Below are 13,277 nucleotides of genomic sequence, written 5' to 3'. Positions count from 1 at the left end.
AGAGGAACTCTGTTTCTTCAAGTATGCTCTGTCCCCTTGATGAAGACTTCTATTAGTTTAATAGAAGTACTCTGTCAAGCGGGGGGGCAATAGTCGGATATCTAGAGCTATATTCTTTAAGATATCTTCCTTTTGGTCATTCTGTTGGAATAATCTAGAAGACCGGCTGTGCAGAAAGAGGGAACTCTGTTTTCTTCAGTATGCTCTGTCCTTGATGAAGACTTCTATTAGTCTAATAGAATCTCTGTCAAAGCGGCAAATAGTCGGATATCTAGAGCTATATTCTTGCAGATATCTTTCCTTCTGTCATTCTGTTGAATAATCTAGAAGACCGCTGTGCAGAAAGAGGGAACTGTGTTTCTTCAAGTATGCTCTGTCACTTGATGAAGACTTCTATTAAGTCTATACTAATAGAAGATCTCTGTCAAAGCGGGCAAATAGCGATATCTAGAGCTTTATTCTTGCAGATATCTTCCTTCTGCTCATTCTGTTGGAATAATCTAGAAGGCTGGCTGTGCAAAAAGAGGGAACTCTGTTTCTTCAAGTATGCTCTGTCCCTTGATGAAGACTTGTGTTAGTCTAATAGAAGACTCTGTCAAAGTGGCCAAATAGTTGGCGATCTTAAGCTATATTCTTGCAGCTAAACAGCCAACAGCTGTTCGGAGGAAGGAGGACCAGCTCTCAGTTTGAGAGCCAACAGCTGTTTGGAGGAAGGAGGACAAATTCTCTTAGATAGAACCAACAGCTGTATGGAGGAAGGATAGCCAAAAGCTGTTTGGAGGTTGGAGGACGAGCTCTCAACTTGGGAGCCAACAGCAGTTTTGAGAGCAAATAGCTGTTCAGAGAGCCAGAAGGCTACCAGAGGGCTTCCAGAAGGCCACCAGAAGTCAACAAGAAGGCCACCAGAAGGATACCAGAAGGCGACCTGAGGGTATGCTGTAGGAATAATCTAGAAGACCGGCTCTGCAGAAAGAGGGAACTGTGTTTCTTCAAGTATGCTCTGCCCCTCGATGAAGACTTTTATTATTCTAATAGAAGATCTCTGTCAAAGTGGGCAAATAGTCGGATATCTAGAGCTATTTTCTTGCAGATATCTTCCTTCTGGTCATTCTGTTGGAATAATCTAGAAGACCGGCTGTGCAGAAAGAGGGAACTTTGTTTCTTCAAGTATGCTCTGTCCCTTGATGAAGACTTCTTTTAGTCTAATAGAAGATCTCTGTCAAAGCGGGCAAATAGTCGGATATCTAGAGCTATATTCTTGCAGATATCTTCCTTCTGGTCATTCTGTTGGAATAACCTAGAAGACCGGCTGTGCAGAAAGAGGGAACTCTGTTTCTTCAAGTATGCTCTGTCCCTTGATGAAGACTTCTATTAGTTTAATAGAAGTACTCTGTCAAAGCGGGCAAATAGTCGGATATCTAGAGCTATATTCTTGCAGATATCTTTCCTTCTGGTCATTTCTGTTGGAATAATCTAGAAGACCGGCTGCGCAGAAAGAGGGAACTTTGTTTTCTTCAATATGCTGTCCTTGATGAAGACTATTAGTCTAATAGAAGATCTCTGTCAAAGCGGGCAAATAGTCGGATATCTAGAGCTATATTCTTGCAGATATCTTCCTTCTGGTCATTCTGTGGAATAATCTAGAAGACCGGCTGCAGAAAGAGGGAACTGTGTTTCGCAAGTATGCTCTGTCCCTGATGAAGACTTCTATAGTCTAATAGAAGATCTCTGTCAAAGCGGGCAAATAGTCAGATATCTAGAGCTTTATTCTTGCAGATATCTTCCTTCTGCTCATTCTGTTGGAATAATCTAGAAGACCGGCTGTGCAGAAAGAGGGAACTCTGTTTCTTCAAGTATGCTCTGTTCCTTGATGAAGACTTCTATTAGTCTAATAGAAGTACTCTGTCAAAGCGGGCAAATAGTCAGATATCTAGAGCTTTATTCTTGCAGATATCTTCCTTCTGGTCATTCTGTTGGAATAATCTAGAAGACCGGCTGTGCAGAAAGAGGGAACTTTGTTTCTTCAAGTATGCTCTGTCCCTTGATGAAGACTTCTATTACTCTAATAGAAGATCTTTGTCAAAGCGGGCAAATAGTCGGATATCTAGAGCTATATTCTTTCTGATATCTTCCTTCTGGTCATTCTGTTGGAATAATCTAGAAGACTGGCTGTGCAGAAAGAGGGAACTGTGTTTCTTCAATTATACTCTGTCCCTTGATGAAGACTTCTATTAGTTTAATAGAAGATCTCTGTCAATGTGGCCAAATAGTCGGAGATCTTAAGCTATATTCTTTTAGCTAGAGAGCCGACAGTTGTTCGGAAGTTGGAGGACGAGCTCTCAGCTTGGGAGCCAACAGCAGTTTGGAGGCGGGAGGATGAAGCTCTCAGTTTGAGAGCAAACAGCTGTTCAGAGAGCCAGAAGGCGACCAGAAGGCAACCAGAAGGCCACCAGAAGGATACCAGAAGGCGACCTGAGGGCATGCTGTAGGAATAATCTAGAAGACCGGCTGTGCAGAAAGAGGGAACTGTGTTTCTTCAAGTATGCTCTGTCTTTTGATGCAGACTTCTAATGCAAGTTCTCTGTCAAAGCTGGCAAATAGTAGGGTATCTACATCTATACTTGCAGATATCATCCATCTGGTTATTCTGTTGGAATAATCTAGAAGACCGGCTCTGCAGAAAGTCAAGTATGATCTGTTTCTTGATGAAGACTCTTCTAATAGGAGATCTCCGTCAAAGTGGGCAAACAGTCAGATATCTAGATCTATTCTTACAGATATCTTCCTTCTGGTTATTCTGTTGGAATAATCTAGAAGACCAGCTCTGTAGAACGTCAAGTATGCTCTTTACTTTGATGAAGACTCTTCTAATAGAAGATCTCAGTCAAAATGGGCAAATAGTCAAATATCTAGATCTATTCTTGCAGATGTCTTCCTTCTGGTTATTCTGTTGGAATAATCTAGAAAAGCGGCTCTGCAGAAAGTCAAGTATGCTATGTCTCTTGATGCAGACTCTTCTAGTAGATCTCTGTCAAGCGGGCATCGTAGGATATCTAGATCTAGGGTATCACAAAGGCCGACAATCGTCGATATCTAGATTCTATTTTTACAGAAATATCTTCTTCTTTTTTTGTATGGTTTTGTTGAAATACCTAGGAGACTGGCTCTGCAGAAAGTCAAGTATGCTCTGTCCCGTGATGAATACTCTTCTAATAGAAGATCTCAGTCAAAGCGGGCAAAATAGTCGGATATCTAGATCTATTCTTGCAGATGTCTTCCTTCTGGTTATTCTAGCAGAGCTGGACTCAGGACAAAGTCAAGTATGTTATGTCCCTTGACGCAGACTCTTCTAATAGAAGATCTCTGTCAGAGCGGGTAAATAGTCGGATATCTAGATCTATTCTTGTAGATATCTTCCTTGTGGTTATTCTGTTGTAAATAATCTAGAATACCAGCTCTACAGAAAGTCAAGTATGCTCTAGCCTTTGATGAAGACTCTTCTAATAGAAGATATCTGTCAAAGTGGGCAAATAGTCCGGATATTTAGATCTATTCTTGCAGAAGGATCTCATAAGGCCACCAGAGGACCCCAGAAGGCCACCAGAGGGATGTACCAGAGGGATACCAGAAGATGATAGAGTTGGAATAATCTAGAACAGGGGTTCCCAAACTTTTTACTTGGCGACCCATAAAACTTACTTCAAACATTTTGCGACCCCTCCAGGCAAAAATATTTTCCTTGGTGGGATATAGATTTTACTTATATATACATCTTGCTTTTATAACTCCGTATAAAACTAAATAATTACGTATATAACCTGAACACATACGAACTATATAAATACCATCCATACACACACACACACACACACACACACATATATATATATATATATATATATATATATATATATATATATATATATATATATATATATATATATATATATATATATATATATATATATATATATATATATATATATATATATATATATATATATATATATATATATGTGTGTGTGTGTGTGTGTGTGTGTGTGTGTGTGTGTACACAGAGAGAGAGAGAGAGAGAGAGAGAGAGAGAGAGAGAGAGAGAGAAGAGAGATTGTTTGCTTGCTTTGTTTAAAACAGTTTTTAAAGTCCAATACAATCTAGCCTTGTTTAATTTTAATGGATGAATGGGGGGGGCTTGTTTCTTTGAACATAGCATCTCGAATCTCGGGTGATATCGGAGACTGCAACTCGCAGATCATCTTCTACATTCAATCGAGATCGGTATTTATTCTTGATGTACGTTAATACAGAGACGGTAGTTTCACAGAGATAAGTCGATCCAAACGGTGTTAAGATATTCAGTGCTGCCTTTGATAAACCAGGATATTCCTCCGATACTGATATCCAAACTCATTCAGTGTTGTTGTCCCAAACTTGAGTCGTAAGGTTCTATCAGAAGATAATTCAAGCAGAACTTCCTCGAGGTCAGATGATAAATGATTTCCAGGAGCAGTGAATGGAATTCGCATCCAATCATACTAGATCTGACTCTTCTAAAAAGTATTTCTTGAAGTGATTAAGAAGATTTCGAAGATGATTAACTATTATTGCTTTCAAATTATCCAGACATAACTCATTTTCCTCTCCAAACTCTTCAAGTTCAGGAAACATTTCAATGTTACCCTCTTCAGCTCGCGAAATCCATCGCTCAAGCTTCTTTGAGAATGCAATTATCTTGTCGAACAATGACAAAATATTTGTGTTTGGGCCTTGTATGGAAAGATTTAACTCATTAAGTTGATCAAAAATGCATGATAAATACACTAGCTTTCCTAACCAGTTACTATCAGTCATGAATACACTAAATTCAGAGCCTGATTTTCCTGAAGGAATAGGAGGACCTCATCTCTCGGCTGATACAGCCGTGTGAAAACTTTTCCCCGGAGAGCCATCTGATTTCTGTGTAAAGCAACAATGCTTCATGGTCTGAGCCCATGTCTTTGCATAGTGAAGCAAATAACCTGGCATTCAAAGGGCGTGATTTTATGTAGTTGACGAGTTTGACAGCTGTATCAAAAAGAGTTTTAAGTTCGGTAACAATGGCTTTGCAAGCGAGAGCTTCTCGATGAATAATACAGTGAGTAAAACGTATATGAGGAGCCACATTATGTACCTTTGCTTTTAGTCCTTTCTTTTTACCTAACATTGCCCCGGCTCCATCCCAAGAAAGTCGAAGCTCATGAAGTTTTTTATCTAATGCCATGAAAATATCATCTCCTGTACACTTTCCTTCTAGCGCAAGGCAAAACAACATATCTTCATTCAATTTTCCATTGAAGCTATATTTTATAAATGCAAATAATTGAGAAGAACTAGAAATGTCGGTTGATTCATCTAATTGTAAAGCATAATTTACATTCTTAATTCTCTCCATCAGCTGAATCAGTATGTCACTTGCAATCTCATGAATTCGCCCACCAACCGTATTGGTTGACAGGGGTATGGATTCAAGTTCACGAGCCATCTTTTCTCCATGAATAGCTCTACACATTGCCAGTGCAGCAGGTTTGATAAGCTTTTCCCCTATTGTGTGTGGCTTTTTTCTCTGAGCAATAAGATATGCAACCTCATATGATGCCATTTGAGCTTTGATAGGCAATGTAACATTTTTTGTTATCACTTGCTTTTGTCCTTCTAACTCCATTTTCTTGCGTCGGAAAAAATCTATTGCTTTATTTGTGAATGACTGGGCTTGCCACTGCAGGTGTTTTTTTCATTTTTGCTGGCTGTAAGCTTTCATTAGCCAACACTTCCAAACATATACACTGAGGATGATGAACGTCATTAATAACATGGGATACAAAACCATACTAAATAAAATCTTCTTGGTACTTTCGCCGTTTTGGCTGTGGTTGACCGCTGCTGCTTGGTTCAACAACACTCCTTTTCATATCTGACTGACACGGTGTTGTAACTACATTATTATCAACTTCTTCGGTCTCTTGATTTATATCTGAAGTTTCTTTTACGTCCACTTTTCGAATTACCCAGCGATCCATTTTGCAAATAAAAGATACAACAGAAAATATCACAAACAACTGAGGTAAACTAGTAGCTGCTATCACTATTGGTAACCTAATTTGAAAGATGAAATCAGAGATGAAAGTTGTGATCCAAATATTTAGTATTAGAAATACATTGACTGAAGAAATTACATTAAACCATTGCAAATAGCATCTTAATTCATAAATATATATCAAGCATAAAAATTTATTTTAAGAGTATATATATATATATATATATATATTATATATATATATATATATATATATATATATGCATACCATAGATTTGTTATTCATCATGTAGTAAAATATAGAAAACGGCAATACAATCAAACCTATACGCTGTGCACCGTACGCGTACGATGAGCTGAGTGTTGCAAGACTGAGAAAGAGGATACAACGCATTTGTTTTCGATGCGAGGCCTACTGTTGTCATAAGGAATAATGACATTGTATCAGGTACTTCAGTGTTCAGTATGTATATATAAGTTTCAAGGAACCTATACAAGGAAGGATTAATATTTTCTTTTTTTCCCAGGTCGACGTAGACTTTGGCAAAATCCAATACAAAGCGTACTTTAGTTATTAGTAATTATATTTATTTTTGAATAAGTTCAGGTTACGTTTATTGCTTGGTTAGATTTATGAAATATGAATGAGAGGTAACAGTTCATAAGTTTCTTTTTTTTAATCATCATCATTATACATAGGTGATATATATATGTGTGTGTGTGTATATGTATTTATTTTATGTTTACTCAAATGACCTGTAAATATATATATATATATATACATAAATATATATATATATATATATAGATATATATATATATATTATATAAGTGAAATTCTTAAAGATATACCTTACAATCACCTTGTCTTCTTGCGACCCAAAAGAACTCTTTTTCGCGACCCCTATAAGGGTCGCGACCCATAGTTTGGGAACCCCTGATCTAGAAGACCGGCTCTGCAGAAAGTCAAGTATGCTCTATCCCTTGATGCAGACCTCTATTAAAAGATCTCTGACTTAGCGGGTAAATAGACGGTTATCTAGATCTATTTTGTTGGAATAATCTAGCAGACCGGCTCTGCAGAAAGTCATCTATGCTATGGTCCCTTGATGAAGACTCTTCTAGTAGAAGATCTCTGTCAAAGTGGGGAGATAGTCGGATATGTAGATCTATTTTTACAGATGTCTTCCTTCTGGTTATTCTGTTGGAATAATCGAGAAGACCGGCTCTGCAGAAAGTCATCTATGCTCTGCCCCTTGATGAAAACTTCTAATAGAAGATCTCTGTCAAAGCGGGCAAATAGTCGGATGTCTAGATCTATTCTTGCAGCAGATCTCTTCCTTCTGTTCATTCTGTGAGAAGAATTCAGGAGGAATTGAGATGAAGGAAGAAAGAAACTTGGATTTGATGAAGAAGAGCTTTGTATTATTGGCCCAGGTGTAAGAAACAATAATATTGTTTAATTTTGTGTGTATGTGCATATAGAAAAAATAGAAAAGGTGGATAGTGATATCCCGCCAAAAAAATAATAAATACAAAATCCCCCAAAAAGTATAAAAAAAAGAAAAAAAAAACAATTAGTGTTAAGTTTTGTAAGGAAAATCATTTTATTTTTAGTGTTGTGATTATGGAAAAACAGTTAAGGTGGATAGTGATATCCCCACATAAAACAAATCCCTAAAAAGTATTAAATGAACAAGTAAAAAAAATAGTGTTAAGTGAATTAGTGTTAGGTTTTGTAATGAAAATGATTTTTCATTAATTTTGTGAAAGGTGGATAGTAATATCCCACCAATAAAATGGGATTGTGTGTTTGTGTATTGTGTGCGAGTGACTTCCTCTGCAGATGCCTAGTACTATAGGATCTGCGAAATATTAAGCCATAAATATGGTGTGCTGTCGAGTTCCTTAAACCTTGGGAAAAACTTTCACCCATGGAGAATTATGATTTGAAAGTGTTTTCCCCCAGGCACTTGATGATAAATATAATTCCCCCTAAGTGTTAGTTCTCCCCAACATATATGGAATTCGCTGTTATACTGTATTGGTGGCTTAATATATATATTGCACAAGTAAAATTAACTTGTGTATGTGACTCACAATTCACACACACAAATATTGAGCTACAACCTTCGCTCAATATAACTTCCATTATAAGGGAATTATAATAGTATGTGCCTCCCCCCAGGCACTTGACTTCAATTCCCCTTGAGTGTCCGTTCTTCCTAAGGTACATAGGATTCATTATTGGGCATTATTTGTAGCTTAATGTGTGATATAAAAAACATTTAGCCACAAAACTCGGTTCATTCCCTTGACCTTGGGAATGACTTTCACCCAAAGGGGAATGATCATTTCCAAGTGCTTCCCCCGGCACTTAACTATGATTCCCCTTTGGGTGTTGGTTCTCCCCCGAGGTATTGAGGGAACTCGATATGGAACGATGTTTGTGGCTTAAAGTTTGTGTGAGTCAAGATAAAAGTCACCAGTATCTGTGATATGGAATTCACAAGCGTATACATACATACACAAAAAACACACACATGCATATATATATATATATATATATATGTGTGTGTGTGTGTGTGTGTGTGTGTGTGTGTGTGTGAACTTTATGTCAAAGACACAGACACACAAATGTGTGTATGTAAATGTAAATATATACTATATATATACACGCACTCACACACACACACACACACACACACATATATATATATATATATATATATATATATATATACATATATAGTTTATATATACATACACACGAATATATTTTATGATAATCACATTAACACTTGATTCGTCTATCACATATCAACACACGTAAAAATAAAAAAGCTGGGTTTAGTCCAGACTAGTTTCGACTTAATTCCAAGACAATGGTTGGAAATAAAGTCCAAACTGGTGTGGACCTAAACCCAGCCTTTTTTTTTTTTTTTCATTTGTTGATGTGTGATGACGTATATATATTATTACACCTTCCACATTATTGTAATTATTGTATATATTTTGCCTGACTGTTTTCCCCTGTATACCACTTTCCTTTGTCCTTTCCCAGAAACTTGTTTGCCTTGTTTCACACTCCTTGTTCTTACTTGCTCCGCCCATCCTAAATTTCTTAGACCCCTAAATGTAATTTTGTATCAGTCTCCCCTCAGCAACTAAACCAAGGACTTTGGTGTCCGGCAGGGAAGCAGTCAACTTTATTGTGATATATCTATAACCTAAGTATAAGTGATATTGTTGTAAGGGTTTAATAACGAATTGTGCTTTTGTTTCAAGTGTTCTTAATTTCTAGTGTGATTATTTTTCGAGACGTGGTTGTCATTTGTCATTTATTTTGTCCTATTGTGTCATTCCTGTCCTCTGTGGCATTTGTGTTCCTTTTATGTTGACGTTAAGTCTAATTGCAATGTTTTGTAAATAATTTTTGCATTATTATATTTAAATCTTGTTTGATAGTATCCTCATTCAAATACCTTTATTTTGTATTATTATGGTCCATTAAACCCACCTGCTAAAATGGTAAATTACCCTTCTCTCTCACGACTGTAATAATATTATGGGGGAAATCAATACGTGTCCCGTCAAATTGGATATTACTGGACTTGAGTTATTCGTCATGAAAGTTGGGAACGGTGCTATTTTGTATGATTGCCAGGCATCGGAAGAATCAAAGGGAATGGTTATCATGATCCTGTAATTTTCAACGCTTACCGATATTAAGCTATAATAAAACTCTATCTTATGGGCGTCTAATAAAGGAATATAACCTAGTTTCTCCCGTCCGTTCTCCAAAATTAAAGTCAGATCTTTAATAGGCATAAGATGAGGGGATAAAACACCCTTTGTTGATAGCGTAATAGCTTCTACATAGTCCTTTGATTTCTCAATAAAATGTGATATTTTGGTTACGGATATGATCTATTTTCGAACTATAATAAGCTAACGTAGCCAGCAAGTGTTGTACTTCCATAATCTGATCGATATTACAAGAATGTTCGTTCACCAAGCTCATTATTTGATTGATTGAGGATAGCTGGCTACGCAGTTCGGACAAAGCTAATTCGGTTTTATGTTGCAAAAACTCAATTCTCTTATTTTGATTATTTATTTTAAGGCGACTTGAAATTCCTAAGCCTAAACTTGCAACAGATCCAAAGATGTTTAATCCAGCAAAGATAAGCGGGTTGCGACGTTCAAGATTATTGTGCCGCACAGACCACATCAGCAGATCTCGAGCCAGATCTTCTGCCTCGGCGGTTTTATTCTGCAAGTCGTATGATAACATTTCCGCGACGCTGATTGTTTGAGCTAGCGAACCCTCTGAGTTAGCATGAAAATGACGTTGGTGCATTTCCTTTAACGAAACAGCAAACCTCAACAGGTCACTCTTTAGGTTAATGACGTCATCCTCAGGAAGAAAGATCGCCTGCATATCAACTTCTATGACTATATTGCTTGCGGTAATGAAAATGTCTTCTGTTCTTTCTACAATAGTGCCATGAGTAAAATCTAATTTTTTTGTTTTAGCGCTCTTCCCACACGACAAAGATGTCTGAACGAACAATATCACTCCTAACAATAACAGATTCATTTTGGAAACCTGCAATGAGTAAAATATATGTAATAACTCATGTTAAAGAAAAAATGTTTACATACAAATATGATAGATATATATATATAAGTTATTATACAAGTTTCATAGATACAAAAATTTCCCTCACTTCCATCTACCCTTCTTTTTAATTACTGATATGTGCCAATGGAACGATTCTCATATCAGTGGGTTGGGATACGTTTTGAACCCTAAATCTATTGGCCGTTAGTATTTCTAAAATGTTAAACGGGCCTTCAAACTTAGGTGTCAGTTTGAAATTGAGTCGTTTGCGTACGTATACTTGTATGTATACCTTATCGCCCACGGCATATGTTTTAGTTGGCTTAGCTATTTTATCATGATTTCTTTTCATTATGATTTGTGATTCTTCTAGATTCTTACGAAGTATATTATATCGACTTATGCTTGCATCCATAACATCCTTTAGAGGATTTGATAAATTGGTTGTAGGCGTTAATACATGGAAAGGCGTTCTAGCTGGGGTACCGTACAGTGCCTCGTGCGGCGACATTTTAATAGATACATGATATGAGTGATTAAGAGTGCTTAGTACCGCAGGTATGGCAATGTCCCAGTTGGGGTCCATCCCCCCTAAGGTGACCCTTAAAATGTTTAAAACCTTACGATTTGCCCTTTCCACTAGCCCGTTAGACTCTGGGTGGTAGATCATGGTATTGATTTTCTTTATGCAAAGGAATTCACACAAGGAGTTAAGGAAGTGATTATTGAATTCTCCGCCAGAGTCGGATATTATCATGTGTGGAATTCCATGTTTACAAATGTAGCACTCGCAAAACTTCCTAGCGCACTCGACCGCGGTTTTTGTTTTAAGCGCTATCAGTTCTGTATATCGAGTCAAGGCATCTATGATTACTAGGAGGTGCTTATTTCCTCTGTCTGACTCTTAAAACCCTGTTAATAAATCTAAGTGTACTCTTTCAAAGGGTTGATTGGGCTGTGGTGTGTTGCGGGTTTTCCTCGTCACGGATCTACACAGGATATTATCCTTGATTATATAATTCTGCTGCTTATACTTTATATATTCCTGTTCCTTAGGATTTCCGTTTAAAGCGTTTATGATTTTTTCTAATTGCTGATCTTTTCTTTGTTCCGTCTGTAATAGTTCAGCACTCCAGCCCAGATCTTCCTGTTCAGATATAGTTTTAACAATAGGCATGGATGTTGATATATCAATTAATTCAGCTAATGGCTCCGTACAAGATGACGCGGGGTTGCGTGATAATGCATCAGCAATGATATTTGCTTTCCCAGGTAAATACCCGATCCTCGCGCCAAAGTCCTGGATGATCATATGCCACCGAGTTCGTTTGGGGCTGTGACTAAAGCCTTTAAAGAAGTCGGTTAGGGGCTTATGATCAGTGAGAACTTTGACGGGATAACCGTATATTATGAACTAAAAATGCACTAGTGAATTAACAATAGCGAGCCCTTCCTTGTCTATTACTGCATATTTACTTTCGGAAGGTCTCAGTTTACGTGAATAAAAAGCTATAGGGAAAAACTGTTTGTCATATTGCTGAAGCAATACCTCACCTACTCCTAGGTCTGAGGCGTCTGTTGCAATAAAGAATTCCTTACCGAAGTCAGGAAATTTTAAGATAGGGGAACTACACAGTTCATCTTTCAATGTATCAAACGCCTGTTGATGTTTCTCAGACCATATGAAATCTACGCCCTTCTTTATAAGATCGGTTAGGGGAGCGGCTATGATTGAGTAGTTACATATGAAACGCCTGTAGTACCCGCTACATCCTAGAAATTGCTGTATTCCCTTGACCTTAGTAGGTATCGGAAAGTTACGGATAGCCGATACCTTATCATGGACTACTTTAAGACCTTGACTAGACACCGTGAAACCTAAATAGACTAGTTCTGTTTTAAAAAATTCACACTTACTTATCTTTACCCTTAGGTTATGCTGCCTTAGTCTTTGTAGCACTAGCTCTAATTTACGTAGATGTTCTTCTAAGGTATTAGAAAAGATTACAAGGTCGTCCATATAGGCATGTAGGATATCCCCTAACAAGTCTCCGAACACGATGTTGATCATTCTAGTAAAAGTTATGGGAGCACAACGTAAACCAAAAGGCATACGCAAAAATTCATAATGTCCCCTGGCTGTGCTGAAGGCAGTGTATGGGATACTCTCCTTTTCTAACGGTATCTGGTGGAAACCCTTGAGTAAGTCCAAACTGGTAAAATATTTGTTCTGACCTAGTAAAGATAGAATATCATCAGTACATGGCACTGGGAATCGATCAGGGATCGTTTCCTCATTTAAGTGACGGAAGTCTACGCATATCCGCCAAGTTCGATCTTTTTTTGGTACGACTATTAACGGAAAATTATAAGGGCTGTTTGATTTCCTAATGACTCCTTCCTTTAGCATTTTACCTACTTCCTCATTTATCTCATTCTGGAATTTCATAGGGAGTCTGTACGAAGGCACATAGATAACTTTCTGCTTGTCTTTTAACCTTATTTAGTGTTCTATGACATCCGTTTTTCCTAAGGATCCATCCGTAGTGAAAAAAACATCATGATATTTAGTTAAAA

At 37.4% G+C, this 13,277-nt stretch overlaps 1 protein-coding gene across 1 annotated transcript; it reads right to left on the bottom strand.

The window, feature by feature from the left end:
- Positions 1-640: 640 nt before the first annotated feature.
- LOC135210683 (zinc finger BED domain-containing protein 5-like) lies at positions 641-5,638 on the bottom strand. Its single transcript, XM_064243458.1, has 3 exons — positions 4,918-5,638; positions 4,537-4,766; positions 641-949 (listed from the first exon to the last, which is right to left on the bottom strand). Exons 1-3 carry the CDS (start codon positions 5,636-5,638, stop codon positions 641-643), a joined length of 1,260 nt encoding a protein of 419 aa, XP_064099528.1.
- Positions 5,639-13,277: the final 7,639 nt, after the last annotated feature.

Source organism: Macrobrachium nipponense, chromosome 4 (genome assembly GCF_015104395.2).
Source record: "Macrobrachium nipponense isolate FS-2020 chromosome 4, ASM1510439v2, whole genome shotgun sequence".
NCBI lineage: Eukaryota > Metazoa > Arthropoda > Malacostraca > Decapoda > Palaemonidae > Macrobrachium > Macrobrachium nipponense.
Note: the sequence above shows the minus strand (reverse complement) of the source record. Positions and strands in the feature narration are given on the sequence as shown.